Here is a 24,791-nt window from a genome sequence, read left to right on the forward strand (position 1 = left end):
CTACTGACTGATGGATGAAGACTAGATGCTGTCTTAGCCCCAAGAAGAAAGCAGGACTACAGATTCAGACAGTGATGACATAGAGAGGAAGAATTTTGAGATTTGAATGTGTTGTGTTAGGTAGAGTGGAAATAGAAGAGATGGTGGGAAGGGCTGCTGTGAACAGATTCGTGGAGTTAAGTGTGGCCTGTTAACAAGTGAGCATGCTGGGGTTGACATACTAATGTGCTCGGTGGAGCTGCAAGACTGGGACCCATCTGCAGAGGTAAGGGTGGCTAAGTATTCCGGTGAGTCATAAAGAGCAGGCAGTCTGTCCTTCTGCATGCCATTCTCAAAAATGGGTGTTAAAGAACTGTTGATGTCCAGAGTCCTGGACACCTGTCTTAGGTGCCATCAAATTCAACAGGACCCTCTCCAGTCTTCTGCTGAGTCTGCAAGGTTGCTCCTCTCCAACCATGGGTATTCTTTTCCTGTCAGAGCTCTGAGCTAGTAGCTAGCTCCTGAGTGCCTCTCCCTGAATAAGAGACCTTCAGCAGTTGAGGCCAGGAAGTGGTATCTGTTCGTTCTCTAAAAATCGTCGGTACTTCCTTTATGCCCAGTTCTGTCAGATACTTAGATTGATGTAAAATATTAGTCATCTTGTGTGTTTATAATGTTTTCTTGAAAACTGATGTTTAGTGTTAATGTTTAAAACAATTGCTTAAATGATCATAAAGAACCTCACTTTTAAATGGAGCTGAGTTTTCAGTATTATCAGTGTTTTAATTAGCATTGCATGTAATTATAGAGCTTGTGCTTCTTTGAAAGGATAGTTGTGCTCATTTTACTCATACGCTTGCAGACTGTCGCGGCTGCTGCCAAAAACGGTGCATCATTGAACAAAAACAAAGAAGATGAGGACATAGCTAAAGGTAAGTGATAAAATGCAATAATTTGTGCTGCTCAAAATAGCTTTACCAAGATATTTTCCTGAAAGAAAAATTAAAAAAAGACTATAGACTTAGTTCTACCTCAAATCTAAAGCTGTAGGGTCTTAAAAACCAGTGACATGACACAAGATGAATCTAACTCATTTTATTTTTCAGTAACATATATTTAATGTTCTACCTTCAGAGAGTTACATTTCACCTTTTCTTAATGCCAAAGTTATGACTCAAGCACAGAAATATGTTCGTGGTTTGTCCTATATGGAAAGCTACCCATATTATAATGTCACAATCTGTTTGCTATAAAAATAATAGCTGCTGTATATTACAGGCTGTGATAATAAGGCATGAGCAGAAATGTTATTTTAAAAATGTTATGTGTCCCTGTCCCCTCATGAATTTAACCACTTAGCATTTGTTTGGACAGGCTTGATGGCATATGCCTAGAGTCCCAGCATTTGCTAGGTGGAGATGAGTGCCAGGAGTTAAAGGCCACTCTCAGCTACTTAGGGAGTTCAAGGCTAGATGAGACCCTGTCTCGATAAAATGAAAATGCTTGCTTGATTTATTGCTAAGTATAAAATTGTTATCTAATATTTTAAAACATCTTTAGATGTTACAATTAATTCTGGATATGTTTCCTATTTATTTTTTCCAACTAGCTATTGAACTGTCATTGCAAGAGCAGAAGCAGCAGCATGCAGAGACAAAGTCTTTGTATCCGCCTGTAGACATTCAGTTAAATAATAAGACTGCGCGGAGAGTCAGAGCTTTATATGACTTTGAAGCTGTTGAGGACAATGAGCTCACCTTTAAACATGGTGAGATTATTACCATTTTGGATGACAGGTATGTTTTATATGTTTATTTGTGGAACATTCTGAAAACAGTATAGTATCTTTAGCTGAGAACCAGGAGTATTTAGGTTTTTACTTTTAGTCAGATAATCCAGTCTTCTCTTACTCGTTTCTTGGAGAATAGACTAGGTAATGAGAACCTTGATGAGAGCCTTCGAAAGTCACGCTCCATCAAAAGTCTTCACATACAGCTGCTCTATTCCTCCCACAATTCCTTTATCTTTTAAAATTTTAAGGAAAAAAATAGATTGATCTGTCTTGAGCCTAAATTCCGTTCTTTGGTTTGTTTTTTGTCTTTTGAGACAGGTTCTCACTGGGTAGCCTAGGCCGTCCTGGTCTCTAAGGCCTCCAGTCTCAGTGTCACAAATGTTGAGGTTGTAGAGAGTGCAGACGTGTGTGTGTGTGTGTGTGTGTGAGCTTTACTTTTAAGACAAGGTGACCTGGTCTGCTGAGCTGGCTCAGTGGTCGGAGCTCTAGTCTTATGACCTGAGTTTAGTCTTTTGGGCCCACATGCTGGAGGGAGAACTGCCTCTTGTAGGCTGTCCCCTGACCTTCCCGCACACATGCACAAATAGATAAATAAATGTAATAGCTCTTTCAAGTTGACGAAACTTTGCAGCAGTGAGACCAGACAGCTGTGAACAGAGTTGCTGTGAACAGAGTTGGCACATGTACCTGCTTTCCATTCTAAATAACACATTGAGGATATACTAGTCAAGGAAAGATAGGTAGTTTTCATTTTTAAGTAAATTTATTTGTGTGCATGCATGCATAAATGTGTATGTGCCCCCCCCATTTACCACCACTGTGTGCACGTGGAAGTCAGTACAGTTTGCAAGAAGCAACCTTCTACCATGTGGGTTCTGGGATCGAACTCAAGCTGTCATGCTTGACTTTAACCTGCTGAGCCATCTTGCTGGCCCTAGTCTAGCCTATTTTTAAGTGGATAGATACATATGGTTTTGCTTTGCTGCTGTAAGTATTTATAGAGAAAATGTTATGTAATAGACAATTTATAATAAAAAATGAATGAGGACACAGTTCTGTTTTTGTGAAACTTAAGTAAGGGAGTTAAAATAACTGTGTAGACATTGATATGCAGGACAGTACCTGGTGATACCATGACTCAGGCCATAGAGAATCAGTTTACATTTGGTGTAGATTTGTGCTTTAGGAGGCTTGCTCAGGGACCACTTTACTTCAGATGAATCTTAATGGCAATTTTTTTTTGTTGTTCCATGTTTTTCATTGCCAAAGACTGAAGCCAGGCCTCATCTAGTCAGAGTAGTGTTTTGCTACTGTGTTGTATCCCTAGCTCCTTGGGTTGACTTTGAAAAAGTTTGTAAGATACTTAAAGGAGTCTGAGCATTAAATGGAAGGGTTGATTAAAAAGTAAAAAAGAAACTTTAAGAAAAAGATTAGAGCTGGATGTGGTAGTGCACACCTTTAGTCCCAGTACCTGGGAGGCAGAGGTAGGCAGATTTCTGTGATTTCAAGGCCAGTATGGTATGCAGAACCAATTCCAGGATAGCTAGAGCTACACAGAAAAACCCTGTTTTGAAAAACAAAAAGAAAGAAAGAAAGAAACAAACAAAGAAATGGAGATGATTGGGATATCACTGCAGTTCTGGGTTTATTGCTTAATTGTTCGTGGTAGACATAGTGTTCTCTTTTTTGTTCTTGTTTCTTGTTTTTTTGTTTTCTGAGACAAGGTTTCTGTAGTGGGAGCTGCAGGCTGTGTTCCTGCCACCCAGCTCCCAGCCTGGCTAGCTTATGCTCCGAAATAACAACACACAAACTGTATTCTTTTAAACACTGCTTGGCCCATTAGCTCTAGCCCTTACTGGCTAATTCTCATATCCCGATCAACCCATCTCTAATAATCTGTGTAGCATCAGTCTTACGGGGAAAGATTCAGCATGTCTGACCTGGCGGCTTGCTTTATGGCGTCTGGCCGGGAGAGGGGAGCATGGCCTCTGCTCCAGAGAGCAGAGCTGTCGAGTCTGAGCTCACTTCCTCTTCCTCCCAGCATTCTGTTCTGTTTACTCCACCCACCTATGTTTTAACCTATGAGGGCCAAGCAGTTTCTTTATTACTTAACCAATGAAATCAACAGATTGATATATGACACTCCCACATCACTTCCCCTTTTTCTGTTTAAACAAAAAAAGGAAGGCTTTAACTTTAACATAGCAAAATTACATATAACAAAACAGTTATCAAGCAAGAATTACAGTTACAATATTTATATCTATTTTATCTTTTATCATAACAATGGAAAACTATAACTATCTATCTATTCTTCAACTCCATCAAAGACTCCAGAAGAATACAATATTACCTAAGCAAACAAAAAGTAAGCAATTTTCAAAATTCTAGAAATGACAGAGACATCTCGCTGCCTGTACAGTCACCCAAAGTTCCTCTGTACCGTTGGGGCATCCATCTTCAGCCTTCAGGCCCATAGTATCCAGAGACGTTTCCATGAAGCAGGAAATTTCAAAGGCAGTTCAGTCACTATCTGCTGTGTCCTGCAGAATGTCTCGCAGACTCTTTCATAAATCAGGAACCCCGAAAGATCATCTCACCTTTAGGCAAGTTCAGCAGTCCTCTCTCTGTGGGTTCTTTGTGTCCAGTTTATGCAACAGTCCAGGCAAGAGCAGTTTCTTGCCCAAATGGCTATCAAACTCCATAAAGTGCCTCTTCGATGCCCATCTTCTTCTTGAAGTAGATTGGTGCTGCCAGGAGCAGAGTGTCTCATTGTCATGAAAAACCCTAAGTTATTAAAACATTTAAAATGCCATATTCTATAATCTTTGAAAGATATGAAGAATGCCTATCTAAACTATATCTATGTACATCTAGAAAATCTAACTAACATGACTACAAACTTGACTATTATTAATGATTATCCATTAACAACCTATATACATTACATTTTTAAATGAACTACACAATCACAATACCTTAATCAATATCAGAAACATATATACATATAACAAAGTTGACCTTAAATTTAAATCACTAAAGCAAAATCCATATCAATGTAAATTATTCACACCTATATCGTATCCCCCTTTAAATGTAAAAGAACATTTATAAACAACCTCCTGACATATCTGTAAAACTGAGCATGCTTATATCCATGAGCCAGTAAGCTGTCTGTGTTGTCTCCCTCTTCCCCCATTCTCCTGTTTTGGGGAGACAGGGTTTCATTGTTTTGCCATTTTGTCCAGACTGGCCTTGAACTCCTGGGCTCAAGTGATCCTTCCCAGGTAGTAAGAACTATAGGCATATGCATCACACCTAGCTTGCAGGAACCTAGAGTAGTTGTTCCTTACGGGCCTTCTAATCCAGAATTGTTGCTATTCAGTCTTTTGTTTGTTGATTTGTTTGTTTTTTGAGACAGGGTTTATCTGTGTACCCCTGGCTGTCTGGGAACTCACCCTGTAGACCAGGCTGACCTCAAATTCAGGGATCCACCTGAGTCTGCCTCTTGAGTGCTGGGATTAAAGGCGTGCACCACCACCACCCTGCATTATTCAGTCTTTTTATTGTTGAGAGATTGGGAATGACCTGGAATGACCTAAAAAGTCCATCTTCACAGAAATGAGTAAATTAAATATAATGTGTACTTCAATAGAACTTTGAAAGGAATGAGCAGGTTCCAGAAGTAGTAATCTATAAAATTTTAAAAACTTCTAACAGTAGTAAACTAAAAGGCGCTCTGTGGAGTAACACATGTCTCCATATGAGTGTCGGTTTAGCTGTCTGCTTGTGAAAGGGTGGAAAAGGTGGGGGGAGCTGCTGTCTAGCTTGGATGCTGCTACTGTAGATGGAAGGATTTGGGCTTGGGGCTTAGTCATGGAAAACTGCTTTAAAATTTAGTAAGGGGATATAGATTTTCTTTGATTTGTATTTTTTTTTAAAATATCTTTCCATTAATTTGTGAAGAAAATGATTTCTGCCGTGACCGTGCAGGTATTACAGGCGTCCCCCCCTGTGCTGCTCTAAGAGAACAGCTTGTACAGCTAATGTGAGCTAAGGTGTAGAATACGCAGCTGTGTTCAGTTTCCCGCTGACCGTTTTCCTGCTCTGTTTTCAGTGATGCCAATTGGTGGAAAGGAGAGAGCCACAGAGGAATAGGACTCTTCCCCTCTAACTTTGTCACGACTAACTTAAACACAGAGCCTGAGGCAGGTGAGTTAACAAAGGGTCCTGCTTCCTCAGAGACACCTCACTCTGTTGAAGTTGTTTTCCCTTGACTTGTATTATAGACACTGAAGAGAGGAGGAGAGCTGGGCGCGGCAGCCACACCTTAATTCTGGTGCTCGGGAGGAAGAGGCAGGCAGATCTCTAAGTTCATGAACTACATAGATAGTGAGTTCTGGGCTAGCCAGGGGCAAAAGGAAAAAGAGGAGTAGATTAGTATTTACTTTCCTTTTATTGTTTCTCTATAGGTTTTGCAGTGTAATTTAACTAGGTTAAGGAACTAATTTGGCTCATGTCAGTTCCAAGCCCTTACTTTGTATTTCAGGTCTTTGAGTTTTGATGAGTATAGTGACGATGATGTAAAGTATTTCAGTGAAAACTTGAGAAGCAGTTTGTATGTGATCTGCACAGACGTGTTTGCGAACCATAGTGAAGGTGGGACCCACACAGCCAGGCAGCCAGTGCTGACTTTCATCTGCAGCTATAAAGCGTGTAGTCAGCGTGCTGGCTGAGAACATGGCATTTGTTCTCCGGGCATGCTGTGGAGATCTGAGGTGAACAGAAGCAGCTTAGAGTAATGCTGGTTCAGTCCTTCTGCACTCACACTGTTATGAAATCCGTACTTCCGCTGCAGGGGGAGGAGCTGTAGCGAGGGATTGGATTTAGAGGCCTCCAGGCTTGCTTACAGTGCATTTAGACAGCTGCTGCCACACAGCTGCAGAAAGCGCATGCACTGAAAACTGCAGCCATTGTGTACAGCTTTGGTATGCGGCTAGTGAGTCCCTCAGAGGACTGAAGTTGGGTGAAGGGGAGACTTAACTCGTGTGTTTGCAGAGTACATTGCTTTCTCTCAGGCTTTCTTAGGGGGTGGGAGCCCTGGGAACTTTTCAGATAACTTTGTAAACCATGGCAGACATCCTATACTGTGATTTCCCTGCCTTGGCCTAGTTTGAAGAGTCTGACCTACTGTTTCAACAGTATTCAGCTGGGAGTGTATTTCAGTAAGTGATTTCCTAGTCCTAGCATGTGCACAGCCCTAGGTTTGCTCCCAGTCTTCCTTTAGTAATATTATTTTTAACCAGTAAAAGGTAGTCTTGATCTCACCCCTGTGTTTTGTTGAGCTTTCTTTATGTATAACTCAAAGTTAGCCAGATACTTAAGTTGGGCGCCTGCTGGACTCCATTCTTTGTTTCCATTGTTTTTTATAGTAACTTGATTTCAGTCAAAATTTAATTAAAATTAAGTGCATTTTAGCACTGCTCCAGGGAACTTGTTTGTTTTTTAAATTTATGTGCAGTGGTATTTTGTAACTCTAGTACCCTAGAACTGGAGTTACAGACAGGAGCCGCCATGTGGGTGCTGGGAATTGAACCCAGTCCTCTGAAAGAGCAAACAGTGCTCTTAACCACTGAGCCATCTCTCCATCCCCGTCCAGGGAACCTGTGTTAGATAGTTTTCAGGATATGTATATATTTCCTTCCTTCCTTCCTTCCTTCCTTCCTTCCTTCCTTCCTTCCTTCCTTCCTTCCTTCCTTCCTTCCTTCCTTCCGTAGCTCTTGTAGACCAGACTGACCTTGAACTCACAGAGATCCGCCTGCCTCTGCTTCCTGAGTGCTGGGATTAAAGGTGTGCGCTACCACCGCCCAGCTTCAGGATATGTATATTTATAAATCATTTTTCAACATCCTCTCTATGAAATACTTTTTTGTTGTTTTAGCTTTGTACTATTTTAACTATCAGAGTTAGGTTAAATCAGGTCTATATTTTCTTCAGATAGGAAATACAGGCTGGGCTTTTTATTTATAAATATAGAAGGTTAGAGTATAGATGGAACGTAACAGTTATAAGTGAACTAACTGGCTTAGGGATAGAGTCTGTTCGCTTGTGTATTTCTTCGCCCCGGTGGTAACATTCAGTTTTCAGCTAAGTGACTGTAGTGACAGCGCCTGCAAATGCTGCTCACTTTCCTACTCGAATGTAGGTCCTTGAGCACGCGATTCTTCTGCCTATTAACTGGTGTGTGCATAAGTACTGGGAAGGAGGTTTGGCACACTTTGAGTGCTGAATAAATATTGTGTGTGATGAATGACTGTATGTGATATCCTGATTATGAAGTGTGATGACCAAAGAGCCCTTCCCACCCATGGATAATAATAGACCACTTAGAAATAAATGACTACATCACCAAAGTAAATGTTGAAGAACTTATAACTCACTTTGTTTCCATAGCAACGGTGGACAAATTGAATGTACTTGATGATGAAGTGGAGGAAATTAAGAAATCGGAGCCTGAGCCTGTTTATATAGATGAGGTAACATCCTTTTGTTTAATAAACTACCAAGATTTTAAAGATGTTTTATCTTTGAGGATGTCTGGGAACAGTGCTTTTCTGTTCAGCAAAGGTAACTCTTTGGACTTCTTAGTGTCACCTGTTCCTTTTTTAGGATAAAATGGATAGAGCCCTGCAGGTTCTCCAGAGTATAGATCCGAAGGATTCAAAACCTGACTCCCAAGAGCTCTTGGACTTAGAAGGTATTAGTTAAAACCGCTTGACATATATATTACCTGTTTATAGTGTCTTGAGGGTTTTTTTTTTCTGCCTCCAGTTTGCTTTCTGAGATTTGAAATTCTGGTGAAAACCAGACGTGTGTAATAAAGTAGTGAAAGGGTCACTTAAGGCATCGTCATGGCCGTTCACAAAGGGAGTCCTTGTGTTCCTTAAGTCATTGTGAAGTTGGCCACAGAAAGGGAAGAGTTAGAAATAACAACCTACTAAATCAATCAAATCTACACCTAAAAGTGCTTGTTTTGTTTAATGGTCTCCTTACTGTGTATCCTTTTATCACTAAGAGATTAAAGCAAAACAGATATTCTTTTGTGTTTTAAGAATCCTTCTTGGGTTTCTACACCAAAACCAACCAGCCAACCAAAAAGCAAACACAAACCTGCAGTACTTTGGGGATCTGGGGATAGGAGGTTGTACATATAATTCTTGCATGAAGAAAGCTAAGGCAGGACGGTTGTCATGAGTACAAGGCCAGTCTGAACTATGAAGGGAGACCTTGTCAAAACACCCACAAAACCAAACAATTTCCTTTGGAAAAAATACAGTACATAGAGAAATCTTAATTTTTGTTTTTTATAGAAGGAAGCTTGGCTCTGAATATGGAGCTTTTCCCCATTATATTTGTGTTTTTATTGTTTGGAAATATATGAAGTACTTATTTTTTATTATTTTTTATATGTTTTTATACATGTGCATGGTATATGGTGTGGGCGAATATCCATGTGCACATGTGGGGTGCAGAGGATGGCTTTCTGCCGTTACCTCTGTCCCACAGGACGGTCCTTCCTGGAGGTGCCTTTCCTACAGAAAGGTCCTTCCTGGAGGTGACTCTGTCCCACAGGCAGGTCCTTCCTGGAGGTGCCTCTGTCCCGCAAGAGGGTCCTTCCTGGAGATACCTCTGTTCCACAGGAGGGTCCTTCCTGGAGGTGCCTCTGTCCCACAGGCAGGTCCTTCCGGGAGGTGCCTCTGTCCCACAGGACGGTCCTTCCTGGAGGTGCCTCTGTCCCACAGGAGGGTCCTTAGGATCAAACTAGGTCACCGGGCTTGTGTAGCAGACTCCTTTATCTGCTTAGGTATCTTATCAGCCTTGCATTTTAAAAAGTCTTAAATAAATGAAAAATGCTCCTATTTAATGTGCATGCACATGTGGACATACTTTATACAGTGTGGGTCAGGTTCACTGTACTTACCTAGTAATTCCGCAGATCTCTTCAGACTTTGGGATAACTGTCAGTTACCCCTATAAACTTGGTTAATGACTCCAGGAACAAGATGGGATTTTATTCTAATCTTGACCTTACCTTGGTCTGCGATAGTCTTATATAACAGTAAAGGTGCTGTAAATGTTGATAAGAATAGATCTTTTATCATCTCTAGCATAAGTTTATTTCTCAGTATTTTATATTATGATGCATGTTCTCTTGTTTAAAGATTGTTGAAATGACTTGAGCTGCATTAAGTTTCTGTGTTTGTAATTATTTCTGTATTTACAGATATATGCCAACAGATGGGTCCAATGATAGATGAAAAACTTGAAGAGATTGATAGGTGAGGTTTTTCTTGCACTGGAAAACAGTATCATTTCCATGTTTGCTTGTTGTAAGTGAGCTTCCAGCTGGAGAAAGTGTTTCTGGAACTGTAAAATCTATTGCAGTTCCTATTTAGTTGGCAGAGTCTTAGAGCTGGTTGCTGTGTTTATTCCGAGAACATTCTTTTTCATCAACGGTAGTGATCTGATGTGATAGAATAGTGGACTCTTGCATTGGATCGCACCAGTCACTTTGTTTCAGAGCTGGAATTGAGTAATTAAGAATAAAGTGAATTGAGGACAAAATGCAAATGAGAGTTTTAGACAAGCATTGACGTGCTACACACCCAAAAGTGACATCTGTGTACATTACAAAGAAAATTTGTCTAGTTTGGGGAGCTAAATGCAATGTAGAGACTTTTCCTGTTTTCTCTCGTGTCTCTGTGTTGCTGTTGCCCTTTCAGATCCCCTGTCTGGAGAAGGGGCAGCAGCACTGGGGGGTGAGCCGGCTGTCAGCCGTCAGACTGAGCCATTCTGCCATTTGCCAGCTCTCTCTGAACTGGAAGGAGAAAGTCCAGGGGAAGGAGTTAGTCTCCATTCTTCTCCCTTTCCAGCCCCTAAAATAGTACAGGAAGGAAAGAATTGTTTAATTTTCTAATACAGTTTTTAAAGTAGGAATAGCAAACTTGATGATTCATTCAAAGAAAAATAGTTTTGTTCCATAGAGTATTTTTAAATTATTTTTATTTTATAAGTACTTTGCTTTCATGTATGTCTGTGCATTATGTATGTGCCTGATGCATGCAGAGACCAGAAGAGGGCATCAGATCCCCTAGAACTGGAGTTATAGATGGTTATAAGCTGAGAATCAAACCTGGCTCCTTTGGACGAGTAGACAATGTACTTAACAATTGAGCCATCTCTCTAGCTCCTCCATAACATACAAATCCTTTGTGAATCACAGGCCTACTTACACATCTTCTATGAAGTATTAGTGAGTAACCAACTGGAAAAGTTGAGAAAGAAAATGACCAGATTGCCACAGGTGTGACTAGGAGTATAGGCATACATTTTCTTGGACCGTAAAATCACCCAAGCCATTTAAAGTCCATACTAAACCTGGGAAGATATTCAATGATCAGATGGTGTGGTATACAGCACAGTGATATTTATGACTATAAAAATGCAGCTAACTAAAATGCCTTTCAGTGTGAGATTGGTTTTCAAAATTAAACATTATGTATTTCATAGTAGAAATCATTGCCATTGATAAATATTTGTTGATATGGAATGATGCCATATATAAGGGAAGATATGACAGTGTAACCTTATTTTTGTTCAATAAAAAGAATGTCACTAAAGAAAACTTTGTAAAGGAATTAAAGCTCGGGATACCTGTCTCTGAATCACCTTCACGTAGGTGCTTTAGACCAGATAAAAAGTAGCCATTTAACTTGTACAAATTGGTCCATTGTAAGTTGCCATTTATTACTTCTAGGGGACTAGACAGAATTGTACTAAATCAGAGGGTTTTTGCTGTATGTTCCCTGGGCAATGTTTGAATTTGTTGTTTGTTATACAATAAAATATCTGGTTTTATTTTTACTTCCTCAAAACACCAAGTGAATAAAGAATAGTGGGGACTAGCTTGTGTGTGTGTGTGTGTGTATATTTTACTTGTGTTTTCTTGGTAATATTTAAATAATTTTTTGTTTTATTTTTATTGATTCTTTGTGGATTTTACTGTCACGGTCCCCCTTGTCCAGCAAGGATGACGCGACCACCGGAGCTCTTCTCACTGCAGTTTTATTTCAGGACCTTTTTACAATTATCTCTTTCTCCCTCCTTTTCTCCTCTCTCGGGCAAACCTCTCCCAGCCCTTAAGTAGGCCTGGGCTACCAATCCTGGATTGCCAGGTGGGCACTGCTCATAGGTCCACGCATATGCAAGCAGCTGACAATCATTGCATGATAATAGCATAAGTCAGGCCTAGTTGATATTAGGAGTTGATTATCACAGAGAGCACTCGCTTTTGGGATCACGGAGGGCGGGAGCCAGCACCATCAGGTGCGACTCCACGCAGCTCTCTACATTGCCATCAGGTGTGGCTTCACGCAGCTCGCTACATTTTACATCATGCATTCCAATCCCACTTATCTCCCCATCTCCTCAAATCTGCCTTCTGTCCTCTGCCCTTGCAGCCTTCCCTGAAATCAAAACTAAATTTAAATGTAAAACCAAACAAACAAACAAATAGAAAGCCTTGTTGTGGCAGCGGTAGTGTGGCTGTTGAAGCACAGTTTACCTTTTAGTCCGTTCATCTTTACTTGCAAGTGTTCATTGTTGCTGTGATTGGTATGCTTTGAGGACCTGGTTCATGCTACACTATCAGTATTGAGATCTCCCTGGGGCTCCTCTTGGTTATCCTGTTGTCTTGTGTCATGGGGATCCTGCTGCTTTGGATCTGTAGGTTCTTCCTCTTCACATGCTCCAGCAGTTAATAGATTGGGGTTTGGGGGGTGAGCCAACTCATAGTCTTGGTTCTGAGCCTGGGTGGTAGCCAGGTTGGTAGCTTGCCAGCACTTTTCCTCATCGTCACTACCCAGATGAGCTCTCCAGCACTGCCTTGGCTAGCTCACCATACTATAGCATGGGGCAAGGCCAGCTCTACTGTTTTGCACAGGCAAAGTCCAGGGCCCTCTCTCCTGATTGTTGATTGCTGTAAGGGGCATCTCTCCTGCTCTCATACCCTCGGGACTGGCTCTCCTGCTACCAACAGGGTCAGCTCTAGTGTGCTGCTCAGGTGGGGAGCAGGGCCCGCTCTTCTGTGTGCTGCAGCTGATGTAGGGCAGGGCTCGTTCTCTGCCTCTTCTCAGAGCGCCGGGGTCAGCTCTCATGTCTACCACAGGTAGCCAGGGGTGGAGGGAGGGGGCATCTTTTTCTCACCCATGTCATCGTATAGCAGAAGGGGAGTTAAATATTTCTTTAGTTGACCTTTCATGGATCTAAGCAAGTTAAAATGTGTATGATTTTTTTTTTTCCCATTGTGCTCTTGTTTAAGTCACAGATGCTCTGGGTATCACCTGCACACTGTGCTAGTGAGATTTATAATTAAGGCTTAGACTTTTACTGAAATGGGACTATTTTTCTTCGTAATTGAATTTTCAACATAAATCTATAATATATTAAAGTAAATTCTAGTACAAATTATGAATTGATTTCAATTATGAGGTAGAGACCTAACTTTCCCAGCCGAGCTGTTGACTGAATTCAACAGCTTCTCCTCTCAGGTTCCCTCTATGACTGTCCTTTCCTTGCGTGTGAAAACAGCCTTTTGAAGATGAATAGAAACACTAAACTCAAACAATCCTGTACATTTCTGTGACAATACCTTTCTTCTCTCTCAGGCGGCATTCCGAGCTGTCTGAGTTGAACGTGAAGGTCTTGGAAGCGCTGGACCTGTACAACAAGCTGGTTAATGACGCGCCTGTCTACCCGGTCTACTCCAAGCTTCACCCAGCGCACTACCCATCCACAGCAGCTGGGCTTCCAGTGCAGGTAAGCATTGCTTTCAAGAAAGTAGCCAGCTTTTTAAAGTTAAATGTTTAAGAGCATAATATTAAAGATCTATTGCCCTTGAATAACATTATAAAACTTGGGTTGGAGGGATGGCTCTGCCACTAAAGGCTAGGCTTACAACCCAAAGAAATTTTAAAGTTGCCTGGGTCAGCTTCCCTTCACTGTGATGGAGTACTGGAGAAAAATGGGCTAAAAGGAGGAGAAGTTTGCTTGGCCTAATGATTCCAAATGTCTGAGTTCATGGCCAGCTGGCGCCATTGCCCTGGGCCTGGAAGAACATGTGGAGCACAGCCACTCCCTCCTCATGGCAGCTGGGAAGCGGAACAGTGAAGATCTGGGGCCCGACCTAAACCTTTGAACGTTCTCAGTAACCCGTTTCCTCCAGCAAATCCTCGCGTTATATCCCAACCACCTGTGGGGTCACTATCACATTCATCTATTCGCTGGCAAAGTTAGCTCTCGAGCACCAAAGAACTGGAAGGCAAACCTCCCAGCACACAGCCCAGCCTTTGGTGTGCTGTGTAAACTCTGTTCAACAAGGAGATCAAGTGTTTCTTTCACCAAGGCCAGCTGGACTGTGACTGAAAAAACATGGGATAAAACCAGACTCTCTGAACATGGCGGACAATGAGAGCTGATGAGAGGCCAAGGACAATGGCACGGGGTTTTGATCCTACTTCATGTTCTGGCTTTGTGGGAGCCTAGCCAGTTTGGATGTTCACCTTCCTAGACCTGGATGGAGGGGGGAGGACCTTGGACTTTCTACAGGGCAGGGAACCCTGACTGCTCCTGGGACTGGAGAGGGAGGAGAAGAGGAGTGGGGGGAGGGGGAGAGGGGTGGGAGGAGGGGGAGGGAAATGGGAGGCGGGGAGGAGGCGGAAAATTTTTTTTCAAAAAAAAAAAAAAAAGAAAAGGACAGGCAGGGATATCAACCAAATATGGCATATCAAGTTACAGTTAGACGAGGCACATTCCCTCCTAAGGCTGGACAAGACAACAGCAAGCTACAGAACCAGAACATATCTGCAGAAGACCTAGGGCAGACTGTGATTGTTGCATCAGTCTCTGTGAGCCCCTATTAACCCTGGTTAGTGTGGGCCGTTTTCTTATGGTGTCCTGACCCCGCTGGCTCCTACAATCCTTCCTCCCCCTTTTCTGCAGGATTCCCATGCTCTGCCTAGTGTTTGGCTGTGGGTCTCTGCATCTAAGAGCTTTTTTATTCTCAGAGCATGCCTTATATTTTCTTAGACTCGTGACTTCAAAATGTTTAAAAAAAAGCAGGCAGTGGTGGTACACACCTTTGAGAGGAAGAGGCAGATGGATGTCTGAGTTTGAGGCCAGCGTTGTCTACAGAGTGAGTTCCAAGATGGCTGGGGCCACACAGGGAAACCCTGTCTCAAACAACCAAAATAAGTCTGTGTAATAAAGCTTTGCTGCAGGCCCCTGGGGTGCATTGTCGTAAGCTGACCATTAACATCAACATCACTTTCTTGTACGTCCCATGTTTTTGTGCTTGCCATCTGACATTAGAAAACTTAGGTTTTTAAATATCCCCAATTCTGAAATATTTTTCAAATTTTGTCCAATTAAATTTATATTGAACATGAATGAGCAAAATTTGTGTTAATTTATGAAAACGAGTAGAGTGTGTGAAGGAGACACCAAGGAGAAAAGTAGAGTGTGGGAGCATAACTCAGGTGATGTGACACAATTGCTAAGTTTTTTTAAAAGGTTACTGTGGTAACTGTCACACCAGAGAAGCATTTATCATGGTGCTGTGAACTTTCTGAAAATTACGTATGAGCTTAGAAAGAATTTCTGGGTACAAAAAGACTCTTGAAGTTTATCCACTGTTACTTCTGTTTTCAAAACTATATTTGTTGCTTCTATGAAAGTGGAGTGGAGTAGAAATGTCTGTCCCACTGTGCAGTAGACTGTGTGTCTGTGAAGGGTGGCCATTCCTGTGCCAGGTCTGTCTGCAGTCGATGCACAGCTGTTCTTCTTTGCCTTATGGCTTCCCAAGGGTTTACTTTTTTCACACAGCCTCTTAGTATATGAATTCATGTGTGAGTTTATTTGAAGTATCCAAAAATTCCCATTCTGTTTTGAAAAATTTATCTACTAAGAGTAGATGGAGTTACAGCACCATTAGTTATGTCTGAGAGGATACTTAAACCATGAGCTGCTTATCGGTGCTTACAGTCTCAGCCTCTTAGCGGTGGGCTGCCAGTCATTGCTAAAGAGAGATAATGTCATGGGACTTAATGTAGTTTATGTGACATGCCTACTATTCTAAATTTTAATGTGATCTTTGCTTTAAACAAAACTACACCAGTGATTACTACTGTATAGTATTTATTAAACATACGAATTGTTTTGAATGCTATTTTGAGTAGACCGATAGACTCCATCCTTAGGGAGCTGACCTATGCGAATTGCATAGATAGACGTAAGAATCTTGTGATTGGGGTTTCCTAAGGATGCGTTTTGTCTTATCCTCACAGCTTCTTTCTCTCTTACCTTCTGAAGGCAGGTAGGTGTCTTAGGCTTTATTGCTGTGAAGAGACATCATGACCAGGACAACTCTTACAAAGGAAAGCATTTCATTGGGGTGGCTTACAGTTCAGAGGTTAAGTGCATTGTCACCATGGCAGGAAGCATGTGTGCAGGCAGACGTGGTGCTGGAGAAGGAGCTGAGAGTTCTACATCTAGATCTGCAGGCGTAGGAGGAGAGAGCGACACTGGGCTTAAACCTAAAACCTCAAAGCCCATCCCCAGTGACAACGCCACACCTCCTAATAGTGTCACTTCCTGTGAGCCTGTGGGGAACATTTTCATTTAAAGCACTGTAGCAGGAGATGTGCACAGTGCAGAGAGGGCTTGGGGAGGAGCTGGGGGAGGCATCCTGGAACGAGAGTGCCGAGACTGGTCATTATCGTGGTGGCCTGGAGTGGTCAGGGAAGGCTCTGGCAAGATGTATGTTATTAATAAGCACTCTTGATAGATTCAGCTTTCTACTTTAAAATAGTTCCCATTTTTTCCTTCAAAACTGAAAGTCAAAGAACAATTAAAAACATTGTAAATGTTCATTGGTTAGACACCTTGAATTGGAAGCTCTCCACTTTTTGTTCCAGTGTGGAAAGATTGGTAGAATCAGATTGTTCCCCAAATAATTAAAAATTTTATTTCCTTTAAGTCTTACAGTTTTGCATATGTTTAGTGAATGATTGAGAGAGCAAGGTATCATTTTTTTTCTCTTTGATTAATAGACATATCCAGTTCAGACGCATGGTGGGAACTACCTGGGTCATAACATTCACCAAGTATCTGTTGCCCAGAGCTATGGCCTAGCACCTGATCCTATGGGCTCACTGAGATCTCTGCCTCCAAATATGAACTCCGTAGTAACAACACATACCGTCCAAACTCCATATTTAAGGTAAGTTTTGGAGAGCTGTGTTAATTTTTCTTAGTTTTAGATTGAGAACCTACAAACTCTTCTTTTTTTTTTGTTTTTTTCGAGACAGGGTTTCTCTGTAGCCTTGGTGCCTGTCCTGGAACTAGCTCTTGTAGTTGGCCTCGAACTCCCAGAGATCCGCCTGCCTCTGCCTCCTGAGTGCTGGGATTAAAGGCGTGCGCCACCACTGCCCGGCCCTACAAATTCTTCTTACACTAAGTAATATTCCTAATTTTTACTTTTGTTGTTGTTGCTTGTTTGTTTGTTTTTTGAGACAGGGTTTTTCTATGTAGCCCTGTCTATTTTAGAATTCACTCCATACCCCGCTCTCAACATTCACTCTTAAGGTGGAGTCACCAAAGTGCCCACTACTGCTCTCAACAAGTAGAATGGTGCTACCTTTACTTCAGCGAATACCTTGATGATTGCTAGATTTAAACACATAATTTAAGACCCTAAACAAAAATCTTCTTTTCTTTTCTTTATTTTTTATTTTGTTTTTTGTTTTTAAGGACAAGGTTTCTCTATGTAGCCTTAGCTGTCCTGGAACTTGCATTGTAGACGAGGCCAGCCTAGAACTCACAGAGACTGTCTGCCTCTGCTTCCTGAGTGCTGGGGTTAAGGGTGTGCACCACCACTGCTTGGCTCCTAGACAAAGTCTTTATTTTGTATGTAGTGGTCCTTCATAGGTATTGATGCCATGGTGTTCTTAACGCATGCTGTGGTCAGTTAGCCTAATGAAGTAATGTCAGGATACTTGTATGCACTCCTAAATGTTAAAAAAAAAAAAAATTACTGCTTCATCCATAAAAGGAAATAAGTTTGAATGATGGACTTTGGTTTAATATTTTTATACAAAAATTTCTCTGATAATCATGTTTTAAATCTTCCAATCTATTTACTTTATCACAGAAAATATGTATTCAGTATTATATGTAGTTACCCTCCAGGGTCCCTTTTCAACTTAAAGTCCATGAGTAGGAAGTTTAAAGACTAATGAACTGTATCTGTGGGTTAAATGACAGTTTTATTATTCTGAGTGACAGTAGAAATTATGAGAAAAAGCTAATGTAATATCAATATATTAATCCTCTGCTGTAAGCAACAAATATGGTGTGGTTTAAGATCAAATATGTTTTTAATAAATCTCTGTCATAGCAGTAATAGGAGAAAAGCAAAATCTTATAATTTGGTATGGTTTATTTCCCACTTAGAGTGTGAGTCAGTCTGTCTGTCTAAGTGACTGATCCATCAAGTACTATGCACAATGCAGGGTACACGGTTGTGCAGGTTCACAGTTTTGCAGGGTACAAGGTTGGGCAGGTACAGAGTTGTGCAGGGTACACAGTTGTGTTGGTACATAGTTGTGCAGGGTACACAGTTGTGTGGGTACATAGTTGTGCAGGGTACACAGTTGTGCAGGGTACACGGTTGTGTGGGTACACGGTTGTGTGGGTACACGGTTGTGTGGTACACAGTTGTGTGGTACACAGTTGCTGAGGTCTTGTCAAATAAAAGCTTAGGGTGTGTGGATGCGAGGTTCATCTTGAACAGGGCTCTGCTCTCTGAAGCAGGTCATAGGGGTCACAGACAAAAACAGTTTGCTTCTTCAGTGCGAGGTTAAAGCCAGTTAAGTAAGCCTTGTCATCTTAGATTTTGTTGTTTTTTTCAATACCCCTTTTTTCCTGTTTTTCTTCATTCTTTAAAGCTTACTATAATGTACAGGAGACTCCAAGATAACAACACTGTGTTCTAACTATCGTATGGAACCTTGAGTTTTAAATAAAAAATATAAGTCTTAGTACTTTGGATACAGAGGCAATTGAGATCTCTGTGAGTGCAAGGTCTGCTTGGTCTACATAGTTGAGACCCTGTCCTTCAAAAATACAGATGGATGGATGGATGGATGGATGGATGGATGGATGGATGGATGGATGGATAAGTAGGTAGGTAGGTAGGTAGGTAGGTAGGTAGGTAGGTAGGTAGGTAGGTAGATAGATAGATAGATAGATAGATAGATAGATAGATAGATAGATAATTAGGTAGGTAGATAAGTAGTTGGATGGATGGATGGATGGATGGATGGATGGATGGATGGATGGATGGATGGATGGATAAGTAGGTAGGTAGATAAGTAGATGGATGGATGGATGGATGGATGGATGGATGGATGGATGGATAAGTAGGTAGGTAGATAAGTAGATGGATGGATGGATGGATGGATGGATGGATGGATAAGTAGGTAGGTAGATAAGTACATAGATAGATAAAGATAGATAGATAGATAGATAGATAGATAGATAGATAAGTAGGTAGGTAGGTAGATAGGTAGGTAGGTAGATAGATAGATAGATAGATAGATAGATAGATAGATAGATAGATAGACAGACAGACAGACAGACAGATAGACAGATAGATAGATAGATGGGTAGGTGAATGGGTAGGTGAATGGGTGGGTAGGTGGGTGGATGGATGGATGGATGGATGGATGGATGGATGGATGGGCGGGTAGGTGGATGGATGGATGGATGGATGGTGGATGGATAGTACATGAGTACTCAGTGTCATCTCGGGTGAAGGAACAGCTTGCTTTTTGTCTGATTTCTTACTTCCACTGTAGCTCGTCCTTCTTTGTCTTCACTGAGTTTCCTCACTTGTTTGTTTGAAAGCCCCCCCCCCACCCACCCCGTCTCTTTGGGGTGTTTCAGGATTTCTCTTGCCCCCTTTGTCACTTGATCCCTCTCATTTCCTTTTTCTTTGTGTGTGCAGTGTGGTTTATGTGGTTGCATTACCTTTCTGGTTTGCTACCCATGTGGACATGTATGGAGGCCAGCAGTCAGGGCGTCTTCTTCAGTCTCATCTACACCAATGTTTGGTTATTTATTTTAAATTGTTCTGTCCAGCCGGGCGGTGGTGGCGCACGCCTTTAATCCCAGCACTTGGGAGGCAGAGGCAGGCGGATCTCTGTGAGTTCGAGACCAGCCTGGTCTACAAGAGCTAGTTCCAGGACAGGCTCCAAAAACCACAGAGAAACCCTGTCTCGAAAAACAAAAAAAAAAACAAACAAATAAATTGTTCTGTCTGTGTGCATGTCTGTGAACCATTTGTGTACCTGATGCTTTCCAAGGCCAAAACAGATACCAGATCCCCAGAAGGAGCTTGAGGTACAGATGATTGTGAGCTGCCATGTGGGTGCTGGAAATCAAGCTGGGTCTTCTGGAAGAGCAACCAGTGTTCTTAACTGCTGAGCCATCTCCCTAGCGCCGTCCTCCTCTCTGTCTGTCTATTTATTTATTTTGGATGCATTCCCTCACTGAATCTGGAGCCGAGCACTTTGTTTTGGCTAGACTGATGAGGCAGGGAAGCTGCCTCTGTCTCCCGGTCCTGGGTTAGTTGGTGCTGCAGGTTCTGGTCTTCGCGCTTTCACGGTGTGCACTGTCTCTACCCCGAGTCAGTTCTCCAGCCCTGCTCTTCTCAGTAAGCATAAAAATCACGCCAGGCAGTGGTGGCGCACGCCTTTAATCCCAGCACTCGGGAGGCAGAGGCAGGCGGATCTCTGTGAGTTCGAGGTCAGCCTGGTCTACAAAGGGAGTTCCAGGACAGGCTCCAAAGCTACAGAGAAACCCTGTCTCGAAAAACAAAACAAAACAAAACAAAAAAAAAACAGTATCTGATGACTACATAAGCTTGAAAAGAAGATGGAAGAGAAGTGTTTGTCATGATGCTCTGTTGCCGTAATGTAACCTAAATGTCATTTCTGTGTGGAATTTTCTTGGCAGCCCTGCACAGGACACTGTTTCCAGCCCTTCTTATGGGAACCAGAGCTCTCATCTTCAGTCAGCTGCAGGTCTAACTGCTTACACACAGCCTGTGGGGATGTCAGCAGATGTGTCCTCTTACCAGAACACAGCATCCGGGCTGCCACAGCTGGCCGGCTTCCCAGTGGCAGTCCCTGCACCTCCAGCCGCACAGCCGCCCCCCAGCTACCACCAGCAGCCTCTCCTTTAGAGACACCAGGGCTGTTGGAGTCCCTGGATGTGTGTCACTCAACCCAGAGGGTTCTGATGGGAAATACTAAGACTTTCCCCTCTCAATCAGAAAGAACCATGAATAAAAAAGCACAAAACTCACCTTACCCTGAAGGCCATAAAAGGGTTGTTTTTTTTTTTTTTAAAGTCCAGTTCTCTTGAAGCTCGTCTTTTGATCAGAGGCAGCTTACTGATGTTTCAGGTTAGTTTTGCTGTACTTTCTGGGCCCTCAGTGAATAAGTAGCCTTATAACACTACAATGGTATAAAATAGGAGCTGAGACTTTTTCTTTAAGGAAACGACTGTTTCCTTTCAGATGTGATTTGAGGAGCACTGAAGACCTTTAAGTGTTTTTGTCTGCGTTTTTTTTTTTCAAATTTCCCCCACCCTATTACTTTTAGTGTAAGCCTTTAGCTCGCCAGTGTATTTCCTGTGGGCTCCTTAAATTACAGTTGTGTTTGCAGCGCTGTCGGTTCTGCTCTCAGTGTTAGGCTGAGTAATAATTAGCATGTAATTGTCTACAGAAGCAAGAGCAATTTGGAAGGAACAAAAGTGTTTTCTGTTACTAGCAGTGAAAGCCAGTCAGTGCAAAAGTGGCTAAGCAGTTAGCCAGTCCTGCGACAGCAGAGGGCCTAGGAATGCTCCGTACAACGGTAGACTTCCCTGAGGAATCCCTGTCTTTAGGATTGCCACTGTTGGCCTTTTCAAGTGACTTTGGCCTTGTCTCATGAAGGTGCTGTCATTTGGCTTTCCTTCTATACTTAGGGAGACTTTCTTCCTAATCTGCCATGGTAGAAACCATCCTGGGGATGAAGTGCGAGGTGGGTGTGTTACCTTCTTACAGAAGTGACTGACATTCCAGTGGTAAGCTGCTGAGGAATTGTGCGTTCCCTCAGAAGTAAAGCTGAGCCTTGGCAGAAACTGCAGGCAGTGATTTGGTAGAAAGGGTGTGGCTGACAGGAGAGGACAGGCTGTCTTTCTGAAGTCACGTTTTAAATTAGTGCATAAATTAGTTCATTAGATCCTACGTACTGTGGGAGCTGGTGATAAACTAAAGGGGTTTTCTCTTAAAACTTTGCACACTACTCTATTGTACCAACTTTTTACATAGCAACAAACTAGAAAACACAGATGCACGGGCTTCAGATACATTATACTTAGACTATAAACGTGTTTCAAGCTTAATTTTTTAAAATAAAAATTTTTGCATGAATGCACTTCTGTATATTTTTAAGCACTTAATCTTTCTATTAAAAATCCTTTGGAAGACAATTTGTAAATTTTATCATTAATCTATTTACAGATATTCTTTTTTTCAAAGAAACTTTATTCTAGAACATGCTACTGCATAAAACGGCCCACACTGAAGAGAACAGTCAGTACCTGCAAGCCTGTGTCTGTGAGTGTCTGATGTTAGCACCAGAGACTGGAAAGGTTTTCAGCCTTAAGCCAAACCCCATGTTCTGTTTTACATGTCGTATTTCCTTTCAGGAGAACTCATTATGTACTTACAAGAATGTACTGCAACGTGGCACCTTACTTTTTTGGAAAAAAATCTTGTGTTCTTTAACAATTAAGGAAATAAATTTAAAATATCCAGTGCTGCTCCGGAAAACGTCTGCATAAATGACATACCTTACCTTTCTCTTCCCAGCGTGTGTGCATTCCAGGTTTAGTTCTTGTCTAAATTATGAAAGCTTTATTCAGTAGAAGCCTTTAAGTCATTGTAAATACTGCATACTCACTAAATGGGGACCAGACAGTAAAGCTCAGCTGTTTTGGAATAATAAGACATGATCTGTATATAAATAGTATATATTGGTGTCTGTGAAGTTTAATATATGCAGAAGTTTCTCCCTCCTCAAAATGATTTTATTTTATCCACTCATAAATTTGTGTTGTGCAGTTATTGAAAGCATAAAATAATATTAAATCTGTATTGATCTGGTTTCAGTATTAATACGAAATGTAAAGATATATTTTTTTCTTCCCATGATCCTATGAATTGTACTTAATTTAAGATGTTTGTAGTTATTTATTTTCTGCCAAAGGAATAGTCTACCTTCATATTTCTACATTGGGTTCATATTTAATGTTTTCTAAGAAAAATTTTCATTTTTCATATAAATCTTGATATATTAGAAAAATCCTTTTAAAAAAAGAATTTTATGATATAAAACATCCCCTAAATATTAAAGTGGGGTATGTTTGAAAATTGAACCGTCAACCAGCATTTTTTTATTTGGTAATTTGTTTACGAAATTATCTATACATTATCTTTTTATTAGCATTTAAAGATGGATTTCCATTATGCTCTTTTAAATACTTGGTATCTGACTAATGATTGTACTGTAAATTGAAGATGATAATAAAGTTTCATCCACATTTTGAAAGCTAATTGTAAACATGACTGGTCTAGGGATATAACTCAATGGTAGAGTTTGTTCTTCACATATGGAAGGCTTTAAATTTTACCCCAGTGTTGCAAAAAGGGTGAAGAGGGCCTTTAGGGATCCTTCTCTCTTTTATGTATATAGGTGTTTTGTCTTCGAATGTCTGTGTACCACATGAATGCCTGGTTCTCTCAGAGGCCAGAAGAGGGCATCAGATCCCCGCACTGGAGTGAGAGTAGGTCCTGAGCCACCGTGAGTGTTGGAAGTTGAACTGGGTCCTCTAGAGCTGAGCCATCTCTCCACCCCTGGGATCGCCTTTAAAACTTTTCTTAGGGAAAACAGAGTGCAAGACCCCTGAGTTCTAGGACAGGGCTTGTTGAATTGTTGTAGTGTGACCCCAGTGGTTTTTGATTTTTTTTGTTTTTGTTTTGTTTTGTGTTTTTGAGTCAGGGTTTCTTTGTATATCCCTGGCTGTCCTAGAGCTCACTTGAGCTCACAGAGATACATCTGCCTTTGCCTTCAAGTACTGGGATTAAAGGCTACTACCAACACCAGGTTACCAATGTTGGTTTTAATGCTAATAGATTATAAATAATGTATCACTGACTTAATGATTCTACCAAAAGGTAGTTTTCTTTTTTATTTACATCAACTTTAGCTCATAGATAAAAGGGAGGACTCAGTTTGATTTTGTTAGCTTGTTTGACTTCATTTTTTTCTTTATAAGTTTCTGTTCCCCACCCCCCACCCTGGGGAAATCTTACTATAAATTTGTGAAGCTAAGATTGAATTTGAGAGTTTTTTTTTTTAACTGACTCTAAAGGAATGATGTGGCTTATGTGCTAGAATAAAATGAAGTTTCCCTTTTACCTCAAACCCATGGCTACTTAGAATGTCATAGGTGACCTTACTTGGAAATAGTCTGAAGATAAGGTTAGTTAAGGGTGTTGAGCAGAAACCATTCCAACACTGGATGGGTTGTAAGTCTATGATTGTGTCTTGGATGGAAAGATGGAAAGGCAGGACCCAGTGAATGAAGCCCCATGGAGTGGAGACAGGAAAGTAAGGACTGCCTAGAACCACAGAAAAAACAGGGAGGGACAGGACTTCACCCTGAGCTGTTGAGGGCACATGCTCTGTGAGCACTGCAGGTGCAGACTTCTAACCTCCAGAGCTGGGAGAAAATAGTATCTGTTGCTTTAATTAATTAAGCCTCCAAAGTTATGGCACTTGATTACAAAGTC

At 41.4% G+C, this 24,791-nt stretch overlaps 1 protein-coding gene across 1 annotated transcript in view; it reads left to right on the top strand.

The window, feature by feature from the left end:
* Positions 1 to 23,528, top strand: part of Stam2 (signal transducing adaptor molecule 2) — a 49,052-nt gene extending 25,524 nt beyond the window's left edge. The window contains exons 6-14 of the mRNA XM_057755571.1: positions 842 to 911; positions 1,589 to 1,775; positions 5,889 to 5,983; positions 8,225 to 8,307; positions 8,441 to 8,528; positions 10,056 to 10,110; positions 13,498 to 13,648; positions 16,939 to 17,108; positions 20,906 to 23,528. Coding sequence (XP_057611554.1) covers positions 842 to 911; positions 1,589 to 1,775; positions 5,889 to 5,983; positions 8,225 to 8,307; positions 8,441 to 8,528; positions 10,056 to 10,110; positions 13,498 to 13,648; positions 16,939 to 17,108; positions 20,906 to 21,134 — 1,128 coding nt within the window. The 3' untranslated portion in view covers positions 21,135 to 23,528. The remainder of the gene's footprint in view (positions 1 to 841; positions 912 to 1,588; positions 1,776 to 5,888; positions 5,984 to 8,224; positions 8,308 to 8,440; positions 8,529 to 10,055; positions 10,111 to 13,497; positions 13,649 to 16,938; positions 17,109 to 20,905) is intronic.
* Positions 23,529 to 24,791: the final 1,263 nt, after the last annotated feature.

This window comes from Chionomys nivalis, chromosome 22, assembly GCF_950005125.1.
Source record: "Chionomys nivalis chromosome 22, mChiNiv1.1, whole genome shotgun sequence".
NCBI lineage: Eukaryota > Metazoa > Chordata > Mammalia > Rodentia > Cricetidae > Chionomys > Chionomys nivalis.